We start from the raw sequence: 21,489 nt of genomic DNA, 5'->3' as shown, positions 1-21,489 counted from the left end.
AAACTCGGGGCAAATTTCGTCCCCATCGCCGTTCCCTTCTTCTGGAGGTAGAACTGGTCTTCAAACAGGAAATAATTATTTTTCAAAATGAAAGCAATTCCTTCTATTATGAATGAGATTTGCATGTCTTCTAATTCTCCATATCTCTTTAATATTTTGCTCACAGAGTCGCATCCTTGTTGATGGTCAATTATCGTGTATAACGAAGTCACATCTGTAGATACCAAGATATAGTCTTCTTGCCAGGAGATGGAATCGATTTCTTTAATCATCTGAGTCGTATCTTTGAGATGTGACTTTACTTTAGACACATACGGTTGCAAGAATGTGTCTATATATTGTGACAAATTCGATGTGATTGATTTGATCCCTGATATTATTGGTCGGCCCGGTGGTGTTTTCAGATCCTTGTGGATCTTTGGTAAAAAATAAAAGGTAGGGGTTCTTGGGAAGGGAATAGAGAGAAATCTATATTCGGACTCTCTCAGAATCCCATTGTCTCTCGCTTTGACCAACATAGTATTAATTCTGATCTTGATCTCATTCAATGGATCACATGATAGTTTCCCATATGTTTCAGGTTCTTCTAAAAGTCTGATTGCTTCTTGTAGGTAGTATTCACTTGACATGATCACTACCCCCCCCCCTTTGTCTGCTGGTTTTATGCAGATCTCTATATTGTTCATAAGGTCTTTGATTGCTTCCCTCTCTTTACTCGTTAAGTTATTATTTGAGTAGTGGTTTTTCTTCATTTTCCTTATATCATCTGTTACCAATTCTTCATACATTTCCATTCCAGCAGAGACTTGATTAATAGGATAAAACGTAGAGTTTGGTCTTAAACAGCTGTGTAGGAACATATTGTGAGGCTCTTCTCTTACTGGGAGATCTGGCATTTGATCAAAATGTTTTTTGATACTTAATTTTCTAATGAACCTCTTAACGTCAATAGTTGCCTCAAATTTGTTGACATGCGCTGTAGGTGCAAATTTTAGTCCTTTATTAAGTGCTGTAATATGATGGTGTGATAATGTTATTCCTGCCAGGTTAAATATCCCTACTGGTTGTGCCTCTTGTTCTTTTTCTTGCTTGTCCATTGTTCTCCTTCCTCCTCTATTTCTTCTAAATTGGGCTCTTTTCTTTTTGTACTTCTTGGTGTCATTGGATGGAACCATGTGGTTATCTCTCTGGTGTTCCTCCCTAAAAAAAACGCCTCTCTTGTGTTGTTGTGTACCTCTACTTGTACTTCTCTTGTATTTTTGTGTGTCTCTGCTGGCACCGTTGTAGTCTTATCTCCTGCGGGAGTGTCCTCTGTTGTATTATGACTTCTTACAGGATTTCTTGTACATTCCCTGCCTGTGTTTCCTCCTCCGGAAATCTCCACATCCGCTGTGTGTCTTCTTCTTTCAGATGTGTCTTCAATTTCTTTGTTTCTATTGCCACCCTGTTCCTTCCTTCTATCAAAGTAGGTGTCGGGTAGCATTCTATGGCTGCGTTCACCCTGTCCACCTAATGTTCTAGGGTTTTTACGTTCTGTATTATGTGTCCTTTGTGTCTCCGCTGATCTTTTGTCTTTCTGTGGGTTACGACTTCTTCTCATATTGCCCTCTTCTATAATGTCCTTAGGTCTCCTCCATCCCTCATTAGTGTATCTTTTTTCATTTAATGGGATGTAATTAGGATTTTCTCTTTCAAAATGTCTCATTGGTTGTTGATTCGGTCTGCCCCTCCAATTTTGATTTCTTTTCCCATAAGAATGAGGATTTCGGTTTTCAAATTCGGTTTCTTTAGGTCGTTGATATGTGATTCTTTCTTGATAATTTTTCTCGTATTGTGAGTCAAATTTCTTATGAAAACTTCTTACTCTGTCATTCTTATAGTCTTCCGTGTCACGTAGGAATTTCTTCTTCTTAGTCTTCTTTATATCCTCCTCCAGTCTATCTACGCTTTCTGCTATCTTTGCGACCCTGTCTCTTGGGTTGTCTCCTCCTTCCATGGATTCTAGGATCTTTTGTATCTCTTTAATTTCCTGGTCTAGTTCTTCCAGCTTTTTTTTCCTACATTCAATTATAATATCCATGAAGACAAATGAGCAATCTTCCATTGCCTCATACCATCTTTCTTTTAGTTCTAAGTGCTCAATGGGGAACGCCGGGTCTTTAAATAATCTTAACCCACGAGGGGTTATATTATCGATAATATACTGTTGGAGTGTGGCAACTTCCCATTTTAGCTTCAATTCCTGCTTCAACAGTCTTTCTAATTTCAAGAATAGAAAATTCCTATTATGCGTTGTGGAATATTCTTTAAGTATATCTATTCCAAAGCAACGGGTAGCATTAGTGTCCACTTTCTGCCTCAATGTGTTAATATCCATCATAACACACAGAGATAAATTCACACAAAAAATAAAAAATAAAACGTATATATAACCTGCTGCTCAACACTAATTAGGTTCAGATAGTATAAATACAGAAAAATATATTAAGTGGAGCGCTGATTAAGGGAATATGAGCGGGGTTAGACGAAATAGGATACCTAACAACCTATCAAATAACAATATAAATACATAACGAGACTACCCCTTCTCTAATAGTAGATCAAGAACTGACCTTACTAGCAGACTCAAGTTTAAATGTAAAACAATTTATTGCAAACAATGCAGACAAAATATAAAAAAAGTAATTACTTAAACATAAAACTTTCCTGATACATAAAATTTAAAAGAAAGCCTTAACAAAGTCCAGACCTTATTCAGATGCTCGGCGTCCCGAGTTTGAATATATCATGTTGAAAAAATATAGAACGAATAAAAGTCTTTCTTTAATCCAAGTAGTGGCTTGTGGTGTTTGGAGTCAGACCTCTCCAGACGCGTTTCTCCGCTCCTGCGGCTTTTTCAATGGATGAGGTCTGTCTGACTGAACCCGCTTAAATAGCTGATTCCCGGTACCAATTACGTCTCGGTGGCTTTTTCGCAAATTATGAATATAAAACAAAATGACTTTCATATGTCCCAATAGTCCCAGTGTATCTACATACACCGGTTTATAACATTTGTTACTTCTATTGACCCACAACTAACATTGTTACACTTTTGTTGTTTAGCGTTACTATGGCAATGCCCGCCCAAGAAGATTCAAATGTAACTGCCGTTTTGTTATCGGGCAGAAAAAGAAATCCGAAAAAATTTAAATTTTAAATACAGAAAAAGTTGGATAGGGATATGTGTTATATAGGCAGGATTACATTGTACAAGGGTATTTGCTGTTATTTTATAAGCAAAGTATTGCCTTTCTGGTATCCTGTTAGGTCCCGATACTATACTAAATGAGATGTATTGAAACTTGTAAATGCAATTCCTTACATTCCAGAACTAGAAATGAATAACAATGCCTCATGTCTAAGTAAAATGTGACCTATATCTGAAAGCAGATTTTTCTAAATTTGAAGCATATAAGTGTTTTTTATTAAACGACAGGGTATGAATTACTGCCTTTTTTCCATTGTTATAATAGCATCTGCCTCAGTATATTTCAGAATACCTGATCTTAAATTCTAATAATCCAGCCAAATCAATTCACTTTCATTTTCGTTAGTTTATAGGTATTAAACGATAAAGTATATATTACTGTCTTTTTTTCTCGTTGTTATGATAACATCTGCCTCAGTAAATTTCAAAATACCTGATCTTAAATTCTATTGGTCCAGCCAAATCAGTTCACTTTCATTTACATTAGTTTTATTTATGATAACATATTTTCATTGCTGTGGTAATATCTGCCTCATCAGAACTCACACTGCCTGTTGTTCAGAAATTTATGGTAGAGAAAAAGAAATAAATGGTCAATATTACTTATACTACTGTATTGTTTTAAATGAAGCATTATTATACTGTAACTTGAGTATATACAGGTAATCCACAGGATTCTGTTCATTTAACCTATTAATGGTTTTCGAAAGGGGATTCATCCCAAGAAATGGCATAGTTCAAACTCAGCATTTAAGCCCTTGGGCTGCAGCGTGTCTAATTGGTACATCCATTTCATCTCGGCTATGCCCAGTTGTTTGGTGTGGTCTCCCCCTCTCCAGTTTTTATTAACTTTGCATATTCCCATGAAATTCAAAAGGCTCATATCCGAGTTGTGTTTCTGTTTAAAATGGGCAGAAACTGAATGTTGCAAATATCCTTTCTTTATGTTCAGCATATGCTCTCTAATTCTGACGTACAATTGCCTTTTAGTTCTTCCTACATATTGGAGCCCACATGGGCACTCCAATACATATATAACGTTTGTACTTTGACAGGTGATATGTTCCTTTATTCTGAAGGATTCAGATTTCCTCTTACAGTTCCTTTTAGTCACTTCAGATACTCCTTTTGCCTGTTTGCATTTACTTTCTTTGCATGCAATGCAATCCAAGCAATAGAAGAAACCATTCTTCTTAGATGTACTTGGAGTGTTTGTTCTTTTCAGATGTTTGTTTGTTATTTTCCTTCTCAAATTCGGCGCACCCCTAAAAATAATCTTGGGTTTATCTGGTAAGCTGCTTGCCAGTATCTTATCTTTTTTCAGTAAGTGCCAGTGTCTTGTCAGTATCCTTTTTAGTTTTAGATTATCTTTATTATAGTTCAATATGATTGCCGGGAAGTCTCCGCCTGGTTTTCTTACTTGTGATTTGTCCTTATTTATTAAAAGTTTGGTACGGTCTAAGTTGTCGACTCTGCGTATTGCTTCCTCTATTTCATACAATTTATAATTTTTCGACAGGGCTCCAATATGTAGGAAGAACTAAAAGGCAATTGTACGTCAGAATTAGAGAGCATATGCTGAACATAAAGAAAGGATATTTGCAACATTCAGTTTCTGCCCATTTTAAACAGAAACACAACTCGGATATGAGCCTTTTGAATTTCATGGGAATATGCAAAGTTAATAAAAACTGGAGAGGGGGAGACCACACCAAACAACTGGGCATAGCCGAGATGAAATGGATGTACCAATTAGACACGCTGCAGCCCAAGGGCTTAAATGCTGAGTTTGAACTATGCCATTTCTTGGGATGAATCCCCTTTCGAAAACCATTAATAGGTTAAATGAACAGAATCCTGTGGATTACCTGTATATACTCAAGTTACAGTATAATAATGCTTCATTTAAAACAATACAGTAGTATAAGTAATATTGACCATTTATTTCTTTTTCTCTACCATAAATTTCTGAACAACAGGCAGTGTGAGTTCTGATGAGGCAGATATTACCACAGCAATGAAAATATGTTATCATAAATAAAACTAATGTAAATGAAAGTGAACTGATTTGGCTGGACCAATAGAATTTAAGATCAGGTATTTTGAAATTTACTGAGGCAGATGTTATCATAACAACGAGAAAAAAAGACAGTAATATATACTTTATCGTTTAATACCTATAAACTAACGAAAATGAAAGTGAATTGATTTGGCTGGATTATTAGAATTTAAGATCAGGTATTCTGAAATATACTGAGGCAGATGCTATTATAACAATGGAAAAAAGGCAGTAATTCATACCCTGTCGTTTAATAAAAAACACTTATATGCTTCAAATTTAGAAAAATCTGCTTTCAGATATAGGTCACATTTTACTTAGACATGAGGCATTGTTATTCATTTCTAGTTCTGGAATGTAAGGAATTGCATTTACAAGTTTCAATACATCTCATTTAGTATAGTATCGGGACCTAACAGGATACCAGAAAGGCAATACTTTGCTTATAAAATAACAGCAAATACCCTTGTACAATGTAATCCTGCCTATATAACACATATCCCTATCCAACTTTTTCTGTATTTAAAATTTAAATTTTTTCGGATTTCTTTTTCTGCCCGATAACAAAACGGCAGTTACATTTGAATCTTCTTGGGCGGGCATTGCCATAGTAACGCTAAACAACAAAAGTGTAACAATGTTAGTTGTGGGTCAATAGAAGTAACAAATGTTATAAACCGGTGTATGTAGATACACTGGGACTATTGGGACATATGAAAGTCATTTTGTTTTATATTCATAATTTGCGAAAAAGCCACCGAGACGTAATTGGTACCGGGAATCAGCTATTTAAGCGGGTTCAGTCAGACAGACCTCATCCATTGAAAAAGCCGCAGGAGCGGAGAAACGCGTCTGGAGAGGTCTGACTCCAAACACCACAAGCCACTACTTGGATTAAAGAAAGACTTTTATTCGTTCTATATTTTTTCAACATGATATATTCAAACTCGGGACGCCGAGCATCTGAATAAGGTCTGGACTTTGTTAAGGCTTTCTTTTAAATTTTATGTATCAGGAAAGTTTTATGTTTAAGTAATTACTTTTTTTATATTTTGTCTGCATTGTTTGCAATAAATTGTTTTACATTTAAACTTGAGTCTGCTAGTAAGGTCAGTTCTTGATCTACTATTAGAGAAGGGGTAGTCTCGTTATGTATTTATATTGTTATTTGATAGGTTGTTAGGTATCCTATTTCGTCTAACCCCGCTCATATTCCCTTAATCAGCGCTCCACTTAATATATTTTTCTGTATTTATATTAGTAGTTAGACTAGTTTGCACTAAAACATGTGCAAATGGGGAGTTTGCGGTTGTGCAAATGGACTATTTGCGGTTGTTTGCGGTGCGTTAAAAACGGGGAGTTTGGTCTGTCACTGTGATGCGGGCGTAACCCTTACACTACCTGATCGATACAACATCATACCTGATGTTTTAAAGCACGTTATTCCAAACAATTTAGGAATGTTAGGTGATTTATGCCCTTTATGGATTAAAACCAGACTCTGCATCAACTATGTAATTTTCTATGGGAGTTTTGCCATGGATCCCCCTCCGGCATGCCACAGTCCAGGTGTTAGTCCCCTTGAAACAACTTTTCCATCACTATTGTTGCCAAAAAGAGTCCCTGTGGGTTATAAAAATCGCCTGCCCATTGAAGTCTACGGCGGTTCGTGACATCACTACTAATAACATTTTAACAGCATGTTTTGATTGGAACCAAGCAATAAGGACTAAACATACCTCTCCTGGTTAAATATTGTAATATTGTATTGCATTGTAATCCCAACATTTGTTGCTTCTATCTGCTTTGTTTAAAACAATAAAATGTTTTGAGAAAGGAAATAGTTTTATATTATAATTACTGAATAATCTATCCTGTGTATAAGTAGTTCTGAACATATTTATTCTAATCGTTTTCTGTATTTTCCTGGTCTTCGATAATTAATAACTGTACTGTATGATTTCTTGGTCTGTGACATAAGTTATATATACTCTGTTTTCTAATCTTCCCTAGGTTAACGGCATCGATCTACGAGGGGCATCACACGAGCAGGCCGCAGCTGCCTTGAAAGGAGCAGGTCAGACAGTAACAATCGTAGCACAATATCAGCCAGAAGGTAAGTGAACAACCTACGGTTACTTCTCAAAACTTCTCGAAATTTCAAAATGAGTTTGTAGTCTTGCTACAATAAAACAGGTCATGGTTGCTGTTTGCATTCCGAAGGGATACATGTTTTAAACAACTGCTATTCTTCCTCACGTTTATCTTTTCTTAAGACTCTAATGGGATAAACCAAAAGCTTGAAGATTTTACAGTACAAGGTTCAATGAAAGGTCACTATATTTCATATAAAACTCATATACATTTATCTTCTGTTTAAAGAAAATCTAGTCATTGGAAGCCACAAACATATTTAAAGATATATAAAATATATTTTTTTTAAACGTAATAATTGGTCGGGTTTTATTTTGAAATTTTATTTTGCAATTTCATATAAAGCCTTAAAGGCAGACTGTAAGATCCATAATCATCACATCTCATTGTAGCAGAGAGTCTTTGGTTGCCATCCCACCTCTTCAGTTTCATCCCACTTTGGATGACAGACTGAGAGCATGGGGATATTAAAGGAACACTATAGTGTCAGGAACACAAGCATGTATTCCTAACACTATAGGGGTCTGCCCCCCCTTGTCTCACTTTGAAAATGTATTTTACTTAGCTTTTTTTCTAGTGCTGCACTGATCTCCCTTTGTTTGGCCCTGCCTTACCCCGCCTCCATTGCTGAGATAATCAAATTTGATGTTCTTTCCATAGAAAAGCATTGGGAAGCCATTGCACATGCGCGCCAAAATGCCGCACTGCGCCAGTCAGCATCTCCTCATAGAGATACATTGAATCTATACATTTCTATGGGGAGCATTTAACGAACCCATGCAGAGTGTAGACATTTATGATGGATCAATCATCCAAGAGAGATAACCAGAGACTCCGAATTATATGTATGAATGATATGTACGAGCGCTCGGGAGAACCGATAATAAACCACAGACACTTCGTTGTAGTTCAGAAAATCTCGATCTTTAATGGGAGAACATTGTATATATGAAATGGTGATTAATCTACTGTGCATGTGTGTATAAAAAAAAAAAAAAAACAGACCAAAGCAACAATGGCTTGTATCAGAAAGTGTTATGACTTACTTGAGAACATGTCATCTACAAGGTTAAAGCAAATGTTCTCTTTCATGAGAAAGAGAACCAGCTTCCGAAATTGCTGAGAGAAACAATTTAGCTTTTAACCCCTGCGGACATGAAGGGACTTAAACTAAGGCAAAGACTGAAGACTGCAACCTTTTAGTTGCCTTTATTTATGACACACCATGCAGCACTGACCCAGGAAGCACCTCTAGTAGCCGTCTTAGTGACTGCTACTAGAGGTGTTTTTAGGCAGAAATGTAAGGCCATGTTTACATTAAAATTCCTGCATGGACAAGATATAGGCACCAGAACAACTATATTAAGCTGTTGTTGTTCTGGTGACTATAGTGTCCCTTTAATTTTCATATTAGCTGAGTGATAACAGAGAGATCAGAGATTTAGGTGCCAGAAAGCCCTGGTTTTCTACAAACTACTCAAGAACTGTTTGGGATTTCAATGTGGTGGGGTTCAATGTTAAAAGACTCTTTACACCATGATAATAACAATAAGCTGCGGTGATAATGGTACATAGAGTGTTTGCTTACAAAAATACAGACAGCTGTTCATCTCCCTATATGAATGTTATTTTTTCTACAAATGTATTATGTAACTTTCATGATGTTGGGATAAGATCCACATAATTCTCAACACATAATTCATTTTTTTGCCATTTGCTGGAAGACACTTATGAAAAATTAAGTGTGACAAACCGTAGTGCTGTTTGATGTCAGGGAATTAAAGAAAACGGAGTCCAACCACAGTAAATCAGTAATGGCGGACACTCCTGGTCTAGAACAAATGTTTGCTTCTATTTACGAAGTTGCTGCTACATCAGTTTGTCTGTTTGTTTTATGGAGAAATGTAAAAACTTAATTTTAAAGCACTTTTTTAAAGTATCACTATGTCCTTATCTCCATGTTTGTGACATTCAGTTACTGGCTGCCTCGTACTCGCAGGTAAAGTTAGTTAGCGGCTGGATGTTCTGCTGTGCACTGTTTAGCATTTAAACAATAAACATGGTTTACTGCTGATCAGAAGGACAGGCCCAAGGCACGCCAGGCACTATAACCACTCCAATGAGATGAAGCAGTTATGGTTTCTACACTGGCTCTTTAAGCTCCGCCCCTTGTTAAATATTGCCAAAGATGACGTTCCTAATGAGAAAACGTAGTCCTTACATTTCTTATTTATCACTCAAAAAGGTGAATTTCAAACAAATGAAACCAAATAGAAATATAGGAACAAAAAAATATATATTTATAAAGCAAAACCGACATTAACAGAAACAGAACTTCTTTAACAGATACTTTTTTTTATTAACGAGCATGAATATGAGCCCTGTGTTGGAAAAGCAATACTTGATTCCTTTTTACAATAAATGTATCTCCACCGACTGAAGAAGAAATATCTCTATATACGGATGAAGACCTTCCTTGTTAAAAATGTTTTCATAAGACCTTAGAAGATCACAGAATTCTGTACACATTTTACTGGTTACAGCCCTATCGCGTGCATTTTTTCAACTGTCTCTGAAGAAATAGGTCACGGCGCTGCTCTGTACTGAAGATTTAAATGATACGTGTTTGTAAAACAAAATCCTCGCTACGTGTTCTAATATATATATACATGATCCTAGGTAGTAATTAATGTTGGATTAAGGGAGTCTGGACCTGGAGCTGAAGATTATGATGAGCCTAGTTAAAGAATTTAAATTTACATTTTGATTGGCATTGTCATGTTTTGCATGATTCTCAAACAGTGTCGTGGCTGGCTAAGTATGATACCATAACCACTGCAGTTAGTTAATTCGGCAGCCTATAAGTCTTTATTTATTGAGGTGGTCAGTTTATATTGTGATCATTTGATTATGTTTATTATTAGTTCATGTTGTGATCAACATGTATGAAAATGATTTTAGGATACTGCATTCTTTACCCTTTCAAGCAACTTATTAACCAGGAAAAATAACTATCTCGCTAAACAAGTCAATTGTAAATAATTAATATGCTACCAAAGCAACTGGAAAACATTCTGTAAATGAATTAAAATGTCATGTTTCTATTTTTCTACTGAACCTCAGAGGGTACAATTGTAGTTGCTGTGTTTCTAATACGTACCAAAACTGCATGCAAGAACATAGCAAAGATAAATGGTCTTTCCACGGACAATGACATTGAGTTGGGTAATAATACACTATATATCTAGGAAATACCAAGGTTAAATACTCCAAAAGTATTTATATGATTAATACAAAAAAAGATTAAAGGGACACTATGGTCACCTAAACAACTACAGCTTAATGACGAAGTTTTGGTTTATAGGTCATGCCACTGCAGTCTCACTGATCAATTCTCTGCCATTTAGGAGTTAAATCACTTTGTTTATGCAGCTCTAGACATACTTCCCTGCATGTGACTTACACAGCATTCCAAAGTACTTCCTGTAAAGAGTAATCTAATGTTTACACTTCCTTTATTGCAAATTCTTTTTTTTTAACTTAGAATTTCATATCCCCTGCTCTGATAATAGCTTGCTAGACACTGCAGGAGCCTCCTGTATGTAGTTAAAGTTCAATTTACAGAGCAGGAGATAAAATCTTTAAAGTAAGTAACCTCTGATTTAAAGGAAACCATTTTTTCATGCAGGCTGTGTCAGTCACAGCTAGTGGAGGTGTGACTAGGGCTGCATAAACAGAAACAAAAGTGATTTAACTCCTAAATGGCAGAGAACTAAGCAGTGAGACTTCATAGGCATGATATATACACCACAGCTGCTTCATTAAACTAAAGTTGTTTTGGTTATTTAGTGTCACTTTAAGATATGAATGGAAACTACTATAAATACAGTCGCCTTTTTCTCATCATATGAATATCTTATGTTGCAAAGTCTCTTTTCTGACTCATTCACCTTGTGGTGTGCCGACGATGTACTGAACGCTGGCGAAATAAAAATGTAATGTTTTCAAAGTACATTCAACATGTGCCGCTCATCGTTTCAATAAAGAAATAGTGACTATTAAGCCTAAAGCTGGGAAAATGAAATAATTTTAAGTGCTGCGGTTAAGTTTTGCTTTCTAATATGATATAGTCCTATTAATATATTTATTATAAATCTACACCAATAAAATCTGAATGTGGCTTTATTATCTCTGTCTCGGCATATTGACAGTAAGTCTTGAAACCTTTCATTTTGGCGTTTAAAAATGATTGAGTTATTTTTCTCAATGTCATTGTTAATATCTGTAATAAAATGTAGTTCGGAGGTTCCAGAAATAGACATTAAATATAACTTAAGAAGTGTTTAAAGCATAATTTACAAGACGGGTACAAAGGCTCACTAAAATCTGCTAGTTATGGGGTATTATGCGCAGAACTGACGTTTTAAAAAATGTTATTGTTTCAAATATTTACTGGCCAAACCAAGTGAATGCAACAACTGAAATGAATGGGGTATTTTGACCATATATTCAAAAAAAAAAAAAGGCTCGGGAAGGCCATATCTTCCAATAGAATTCTCCATAATGGGGGAGCGGAGCTTGACCGCCATGCGGAGAGGATGCAAACACGCGGGGCTCCCACTAAATGGCGGACTTTAAGCCTTCCATGTGGCCATCCAGCCAGGCTAAACAGGCTCCACGTACGCTCACCCTATGGAGCCCCGGGTGGGAACAAGACTGGGGCAATAACGGCACTCTGGAGCTGGGGATGCGGGGCTGGGGACACGGCTGGTCCTCCAGCCCCGAAGTCCTGCAGATGCAGAACCTCCCCCCCTCCCCTTGGACTAGCGGGGGTCATCGCGGTCCCCCACGGCGCGCTCACAAACATGGGCATGCAAGCATGGGCCCTGTTGGATGGCCATAAGGCGGGTGAAAGCAACAACACTCTGCTACTTAAGATGGCGGCAGTATGCAACGTGGCCTCACACAGCAGTGGCAGCCCAGGGGGAGATGGAGTGGAAGAGAAAAGCCCCAAAGCAAGCGGCGGCAAGAGACCTTATCCACTCCCTCAGGCATCCATGACGGCACACAGTCCGTAATGGCAGCCACGTGACACGGCGGCATTCAGCCCTGGCCCCTTCCTGGTCGCAACCTGGGCTCAACGGAGACAGCCACAAACAATGGCGAAAACTCACCTGGGGACTAGTACCTAACGAACTCTCAGCTCCTTATCCAACCGTATACAGCCTTTGCTTCAACCACCACGAGTCACCGTGCAGGCAGCTGATCCAGACCACCGAAAAACCTGGTGCATCAACACCTGCCGCCTCCAGTACAGGCATCAGCCGACCCCACAAGGACCGACTGGCTCTACCACACACAGGGCGCGCCGGGGCATACATTATGTGGACTCTACGTATATCTTAAGCTTCACAATGCTCAACCTGCATGGCTAATCTTACAAGGTTATATTGTTTACTAGATTGATGAACCAGCTTTTAGTTCAGACGCATACTTTGCAATAGTTCATGTTAATGATGTCTTGGCAAGGCATTAGAGTGTCTGTAATTTTTTGTCTAGCACTGTAATCTATGCACTAATATACTTGTCTTATTTAACGGGATACTTTTGCATGAAAAATAACAACAACAAAAAATGTGCTGCTTTTCACTGCATGCCATGACAACTTGATGTTCAAAATCCACCTGCAGTCGCTGTTGTGGCACTGCAAGAATACATGTAATCTGCTTTCATATGCACAAATAAAAATAAAGAATTTAAAAAAGAATTCTCCATAATGAAAAAAAAGTATTTCAGGAATGCATCGATATAACTCTTTGCAACGAAGAACCAGAGAAAAGATGCTTCAAAGGACATTCTACGCACCATAACCACTACAGTCAGCTGTGGGAGTGGCTTGGTGTAGTCTCACAGTAAGATGCTGACCAGTTTTAGCTTAGTTTGACAATTTACTTGTGTAAATTAGGTTTTCTTTAGCAGGAGAAGCTGGATGTAATTTTACGGCAAAGCAAGAATGATGTAGGGCTACAACCTGCTAGCTGTAGCCGCTCAGCTGATAATCGGCCAATAAATAAATTTCTTCTTAAACTGGCTTGATTACTTATTGTGGGAAAACACTAGATCACTCCTGGCCCCCATAACCTTTACAGCGGGCTGTGGTGGTTATGGTGCATTGAGAGCTCCCTTCCGATAGGTCAAGGATCTTTCCAAAATAGATACAATAAGCCGGGAATGCAAAGTTATTTAAACATGACAAATAAAAACACAATACAAAAGGCAGTTCTTTAATAAATAAGTACAAATGGTGGAAACACAATTTACAACATTCAAAGGTTTATGTGTTTAATCAAATAGCCAGAGAATACATATGTCATGTTTTATATGAGATTAAGTTTTGGTGTTCTATTTTATTGCCCAACTTAAAGTGCCGCAATGAGACAGTGTAATCCCGATGCTAATTTTTTATCTCTTTGTCTCATTTTCCCATTTCCTTTTTCAACCACTCCTTCTTTCTTTGACATCTGACTCCCTTCTCCATCCATGTTCTCCATTTCCTGATCCCTGGGATACCCTCCTTGTAAAATATCACCTATAACTTCAATGTGAATCTTGATATCAAGCCGTGAATAAAGTCACTAAGGACAAAACTCAAACTTTCTATAACCTTTGTTGGTCATTAGTTTTTCTGCTTAAAGCTCTCATCTGTTTAATAAAAACAAAACAAAACTCCCTATATTTTATTTTCTTTCTTTGTTGTGTAAATGTATTTAATGAATAAATGGTAGATTTTATCATAAAAAGGCCAACAGTAGATTTCCAGTTTTTATTTAGAAGTAACTTCCGTGATGGGGAATCTAACAAAGCATAATTATGATTATTTATATAGCGCCCACAAATTCCATAGCACTGTACAATGGGTGGACTAACAGACACGTAATTGTAACCAGACGAGTTGGATGCACAGGGACAGAGGGGTTGAGGCCCTGCTCAATGTGCTTACATGTTAGGTAATATACCATCTGTCTAATCTTCACCCATTTAACCCCTTAAGGACACATGACATGTGTGACACATCATGATTCCCTTTTATTCCAGAAGTTTGGTCCTTAAGGGGTTAAATGTCCAGTGGCATCAATGTGCGGTCCAGCGACCTACCACGAAAGCAAAATGGTGTGTCATTTAACAATCTTAGCCGAAGTAAGAAGAGTCAGCTAATCTTTAAGTTTTGGGACTCTGGCCTTAAATTTGACATTTACTGTGAATTCTTACTGTATTAAATAGCCCAGTTAACCTTTCTCATCTGTCACAATGTTTTAAAAATGTCACCGGTAGCAGAAAAAGTGAAATCTTAATGTATAAAGTGAATGTGACTTTATACCAGCCTTATTTAATGACTTAAAGGTAATGCATTGTGTTTTCTCCCAAGAACTTAAACTAACTTCATCAAAGTGAATTTTATGCCAGGTTTATCCTCTGCTTTACATTATAAACAGTCTAACTCAACTTTTATTTTTGTGAAGTTTTGTAGTTTTTTTTTCCTCCCAGTAACTGAATTGGGATTGGAAAGATGGCATGATGAAATTATGAAGACTGGCGGTTTGAAATAATGAAACAATAACAAGAAAAGGGAACATCTAAGGATAGTTGCTAGTTGTAACAATGGGACTCTGAAAAAAAGACATCATAAAAGGGGCATTTTGGAAAATTCTATATATATCGCATTAAAGGACCAATACCACTCTAATGCTAGAAATACAACCAACTATTTAAAAGTTCGAAGTTTCGCCTGCCTGTTTAGATTTGTAGCTTTCCCAGTGATAAAGCAGAATTCAAAGGCTCTCCTGAAATAAAGCAGAATTATTCCATGCTGCACCAGCCTTGCCATGGCCGTCTCTTTACCCCTGGCTGAGATCATCACTATTGATGATCTCAGATAATCCAATGCTTCTCCATAGGCATTGATGGCCTAATGTGCAAATGCAGCAATTTGTGAGATTTAGTGCCCTAAAATTTAGTCTGCACCAATCAGTATCTCTTCATACAAGCGCATTACACTAGTACATTCCTATAAATAGCGTTCAGTGTGAAGCAGTGTTAATTTTGGCGGCACATTTCAATTTAGTTTTAGGCATAGTCTTTTGACTAAAAAGACGTTTTAGTCGAATTTTAGACATCTGAATTGTTTGCTTTAGTCGACTAAATCTCAAAAATTTGAGTAGACTAAAATTTGACTAAAATTGTTAATCAACAAAATTACCACTGGCGTAAAGTCTCAGGTTCTGTAATGGAATTCAGGAAATCAGGGTTGGTGGCAAAAACCTAGAAACAGTACTCAGGCAATGGGTCAAAGTTGGTGTCAAAGGTTCCGCAACGGCATTCAGGCAACAGGTCACAGGTTCAGTATACAAGCTGGAACACGGGAAATAACCCTGATTTCTTTTCAGTTAGTTCTAACATAACCAAGGTCAAGTACTTCCTGAGCCGTTTGTGTCATTCTAAGATGATCATTTATTATTTACAGCTTAGAGACAATATCAGTTTTACGAGCAGGATATTCAATGCTTAAAAAGATTCATAAGCAAGTTGACAATAAATACACAGGGAATAACTGTCAAAGGCATGTTTGGTCATATAGTTTTTGCGAAAAAAGAAATGAGCTATAAAATAATCTAGTTTGAGGTAATGTTTGTGGTAATTATAAAAGTAAATGTTATAATGCTGTTTTGGTATCAGACAGTTCCTGTGGGGTTACTCCGAGCTTTAAAGGCTTCTATGTTAGCTTCAAGGTACTTGTCAGTATGAATTAAGTTCATTAAAAACGTACCCCATGGACCAATAGTATGCTAGAGTTGCTCTCCTTATTTGTTTCACTGTTTATTAGTTCAGCCAACACATTTAATTCATGTATCCAGTTGAGAAAAAAAAACATTATAGTGCAGTTTGTTAGGCACATTATAGAAATGACCTTTCTGTTGAGCTGAGTGTGTATTAAATGTCGTACTTAGCCTTTACACAAATGTAACATTCAAACTAAACGTTTATGTTGGTTTAAAAATTAAACGTTATTAAAAATACTAATGACATATAAGCCTTACACATTTATCAAGATACCTTTTTTTACGAATGGGGAGCTACTGATAGGCTAAGAGCGGCAGCTGACTGCTCTAGCCAATCATCTGTGCCACTGCCCCGCGGGACTCCACACTTCCTATAACTTAAATTCTGGAGCCAGATGCTGCCTGAGGGTCCTGGAGATTGGTGCTGGAGGCAACTCTTAGGGTTTAACTGTTTGAGACCAGTTTAACCCCAAATATAACAGTGTCCTTTAGGGCCTCCATAACCAATTCATTAAATGACCGGAGTCTCCTTTAACTCTGACAGCTGATTGAGTCGCTCCATGAAAATAATATATAAAAGTAAATAATTTTTAAAAAGTGTCGTTCCCTGAGACATCCCAAAAACTGGAGCAGTCCAGTAGGTACTGTCTCCTCTTCCTCCATTCCTTGGACCATATGGTGGCATGTCTTCTGGGACCTGTAATAAAATATAGGTGGGTCCCTTCATATTCCAAGGGATGCACAGACTACTGGGCCCTTTAAAATGTATACGGTCCTATAAGTCAACCTATCAGAGAGCTCTGACTGAGCAGTAAAAGTGTGATAAATCCTTTAAATGTTTAATGGGGTCACAAGGATTATTTTTTTTTACATTGTTGTATTTTTATTTCTTTATTTAGGGAAGTGGATTCAAGTCGTTTTATATTTTAAAATGTTCCATTGGATTATAATGGTTTTTGATGTGGGATTTGTTAAGGCTGAAGAAAGAAGATTGAAAAAATAAGAATATTTTGAAATATTATAAGAATACTATTTTATACAATTATTTTGTTTTAGATTTTGGGCCCCTCCTCACTATTGATGTAAAGGAGGTAGGCAGTGACTTATTTTTATAGGGGTGGCTAGGGCCTTGGAGACCCTTAGCACCCAAGGTAGGGATAAGTATTTGCATGGGCATGGGAGACAACGCATCACCTGGACCATTTATTAAAATGACTATTTAGGAGTTTTTGGATGCTTGCAATCTAACCGTAGGGCAGGCTATTTCAGCTGCTGCCCGTTCTCAGAATACTTTTGCGCCCCGTTTCTTGCTCTCCAAAAGTTTAAAGGGTAATCCAGACATGGACCCCTTGCTCATGGTGCCTAGAGAGATATCAGCTATGCCTCACTGATGATGCCTAACAAGGCTGAAACGATCGTCTGGGGTTGCTGTGTCTCTCGTGCAGAGGGAACTTGCTGGCATTTCGGATCTGATCTGCCCGTATGGGTGGGACCAATCTGATATGTTTCAGAGATGTTCTCTCTGTAATGGAACAATATGAGCTAAAACCAGCTTGAGATCTAAGCGGGGACCCATCGTAGGACAGGCTATTTCAGCTGCTGCCCATTCCCAGTATACTCTTGCGCCCCGTTTTTTGCTCTCCTTGCAATCTAATCAGTCCAGGATCACTTATTACATGGTATAGACAGCCACCTAGTGCAAGGGCTCTAACAACAACCCTGTGAGCCCCTTTCTGGGGCTAGAGTTCTGGCTGTGCATGAGCCCTCATTGAGCCAACTGGGAACTAATAGATTAATAGCAACAAAGAACACTACATGCTGGTTCACACACTCTAGTCGCTCACTCATCACTTCAGTGCTCTGTCCAAGCAGGTTACCACAATCTATGACGCAAATGTAAAAAAGTAAGAACAGACAACACTTGGAAGGTGCAAACATGAGGCTAAACTTTATTCAAACAAACATTCATCTGAATAAACTTTAGCCTTACTTGTGCACTATTCAAATATTGTAATTTCTTACTTTTTTTATCGTAGATCTCCCTGTGCCTCGAGGAGACTTCATAGTCTGCACCACTATGAGGTACAGATCAAGTGTAGTCCTCCGGTGCTACTCAATGTCCCAAAGAATCACATCCAGTGCGCTGAGGAACCAGACATCTAGGGAGCTCTTCAAGTGATCTGCACCTGATACTGTGCTGACCACAATACTGGTGCGGGCCACCTGACCACCAGGCATCCTGCTTCCTGCATGCCTTGGCTTGATCACTAGGGATAGAAAGCCAAAAGGTGAGCAAGAGGGGGACATATTAAAACTTCCTCACACACTACACACCACTCATCCACACTAAGACTCTGATACACATATAAACACACAACACTCAGACTTCATGCATATAATTCAGCCACTACACACACACAGCACTTAACCAGCACACATGGGCACGCTCAACCCCAACCACATCTCTCATCCTCCTCTGCATACAAAACTCTGCAGCCACATGCACACAGCAATCACAGCTAAGGACTAAAGGATGGGGCCTCAATCTGGCATCCTGCCTAGAGCTCTGGGCAATCTTAATCCAGCTCTGAATCTTGTAAAAAAAAATCTCTCCTACCTTCTCTTCTAAATGTACAAACCACCATTCGGTTCAATGAGAGCAATCTGAAAGTGCACTGCACAAATGTTCATGGCAGTATATAAGTTTGTCTTTATGTTTCTGTGATGGCAGCATGAGTGCACGCTGCACAGAATCAGTGTGAGTTCATGGTGTGCACAAGTTCAGTGTGAGTGCATAGTGTGGCCAAGTTCAGTGTGAGTGCATAGAATGCACAGTATCAGTGTGAGTGCATAGTGTGCCCAAGTTCAGTGTGAGTGCATAGAATGCACAGTATCAGTGTGAGTGCATAGTGTGCCCAAGTTCAGTGTGAGTGCATAGTGTGCCCAAGTTCAGTGTGAGTGCATAGTGTGCACAAGTTCAGTGTGAGTGCATAGTGTGCACAAGTTCAGTGTGAGTGCATAGTGTGCACAGTATCAGTGTGAGTGCATGCTGCACAGTATCAGTGTGAGTGCATGCTGCACAGTATCAGTGTGAGTGCATGATACACAGTATCAGTGTAAGTGCATAGTGTGCACAGTATCAGTGTGAGTGCATGCTTCACAGTATCAGTGTGAGAACATGGTGTGCACAGTATCAGTGTGAGTGCATAGTGTGCACATGGTCAATGTGAGTTCATGGTGTGCACAGTATCAATGTGACCGTGTGAATGTATAATGTGTACAGTAACAGCATGAGTGCATTGCGTGCACAGTATCAGTGTGAGTGCATAGTGTGCACAGTATCAGTGTGAGTGCATAGTGTGCACAGTATCAGTGTGAGTGCATAGTGTGCACAGTATCAGTGTGAGTGCATGCTGCACAGTATCAGTGTGAGTGCATACTGTGCACAGTATCAGTGTGAGTGCATAGTGTGCACAGTATTAGTGTGAGTGCATGGTGTGCACAGTATCAGCATGAGTGCATAGTGTGCACATGGTTAGTGTGAGTGCATAGTGTGCATGGTATCAGTGTGAGTGCATGGTGTGCACAGTATCAGTGTGAGTGCATGGTGTGCACAGTATCAGTGTGAGTGCATGGTGTGCACAGTATCAGTGTGAGTGCATGCTTCACAGTATCAGTGTGAGAACATGGTGTGCACAGTATCAGTGTGAGTGCATAGTGTGCACATGGTCAATGTGAGTTCATGGTGTGCACAGTATCAATGTGACCGTGTGAATGTATAATGTGTACAGTAACAGCATGAGTGCATTGCGTGCACAGTATCAGTGTGAGTGCATAGTGTGCACAGTATCAGTGTCAGTGCATGGTGTGCACAGTATCAGATTGAGTACATGGTGTGCACAGTATCAGTGTGAGTGTATGATGCACAGTATCAGTGTGAGTGCATGATACACAGTATCAGTGTGAGTGCATAGTGTGCACAGTATCAGTGTGAGTGCATAGTGTGCACAGTATCAATGTGACCGTGTAAGTGTATAATGTGTACAGTAACAGCATGAATGCATAGTGTGCACAGTATCAGTGTGAGTGCATAGTGTGCACAGTATCAGCGTGAGTGCATAGTGTGCACATGGTTAGTGTGAGTGCATAGTGTGCACATGGTTAGTGTGAGTGCACAGTGTGCACAGTATCAGCGTGAGTGCATGGTGTGCACAGTATCAGTGTGAGTGCATGGTGTGCACAGTATCAGTGTGAGTTCATAGTGTACACAGTATCAGTGTGAGTGCATACTGTGCACAGTATCAGTGTGAGTGCATAGTGTGCACAGTATTAGTGTGAGTGCATGGTGTGCACAGTATCAGCATGAGTGCATAGTGTGCACATGGTTAGTGTGAGTGCATAGTGTGCATGGTATCAGTGTGAGTGCATGGTGTGCACAGTATCAGTGTGAGTGCATGGTGTGCACAGTATCAGTGTGAGTGCATGGTGTGCACAGTATCAGTGTGAGTGCATGCTTCACAGTATCAGTGTGAGAACATGGTGTGCACAGTATCAGTGTGAGTGCATAGTGTGCACATGGTCAATGTGAGTTCATGGTGTGCACAGTATCAATGTGACCGTGTGAATGTATAATGTGTACAGTAACAGCATGAGTGCATTGCGTGCACAGTATCAGTGTGAGTGCATAGTGTGCACAGTATCAGTGTCAGTGCATGGTGTGCACAGTATCAGATTGAGTACATGGTGTGCACAGTATCAGTGTGAGTGTATGATGCACAGTATCAGTGTGAGTGCATGATACACAGTATCAGTGTGAGTGCATAGTGTGCACAGTATCAGTGTGAGTGCATAGTGTGCACAGTATCAATGTGACCGTGTAAGTGTATAATGTGTACAGTAACAGCATGAATGCATAGTGTGCACAGTATCAGTGTGAGTGCATAGTGTGCACAGTATCAGCGTGAGTGCATAGTGTGCACATGGTTAGTGTGAGTGCATAGTGTGCACATGGTTAGTGTGAGTGCACAGTGTGCACAGTATCAGCGTGAGTGCATGGTGTGCACAGTATCAGTGTGAGTGCATGGTGTGCACAGTATCAGTGTGAGTTCATAGTGTACACGGTATCAATGTGAGTGCATGGAGTGCACAGTATAAGCGTGAGTGCATAGTGTGCACATGGTTAGTGTGAG

General features: G+C 38.8%; 1 protein-coding gene across 5 annotated transcripts in view; it reads left to right on the top strand.

Moving 5' to 3' along the window:
• DLG2 (discs large MAGUK scaffold protein 2) overlaps nt 1-21,489 on the top strand; it is a 1,308,393-nt gene that overhangs the window by 1,002,322 nt on the left and 284,582 nt on the right. For all 5 annotated transcript variants that reach the window (XM_063431313.1, XM_063431306.1, XM_063431329.1 and 2 more), the window contains one exon: nt 7,323-7,425. In XM_063431313.1, coding sequence (XP_063287383.1) covers nt 7,323-7,425 — 103 coding nt within the window. The remainder of the gene's footprint in view (nt 1-7,322; nt 7,426-21,489) is intronic.

This window comes from Pelobates fuscus, chromosome 1 (genome assembly GCF_036172605.1).
Source record: "Pelobates fuscus isolate aPelFus1 chromosome 1, aPelFus1.pri, whole genome shotgun sequence".
Taxonomy (NCBI): domain Eukaryota; kingdom Metazoa; phylum Chordata; class Amphibia; order Anura; family Pelobatidae; genus Pelobates; species Pelobates fuscus.
Note: the sequence above shows the minus strand (reverse complement) of the source record. Positions and strands in the feature narration are given on the sequence as shown.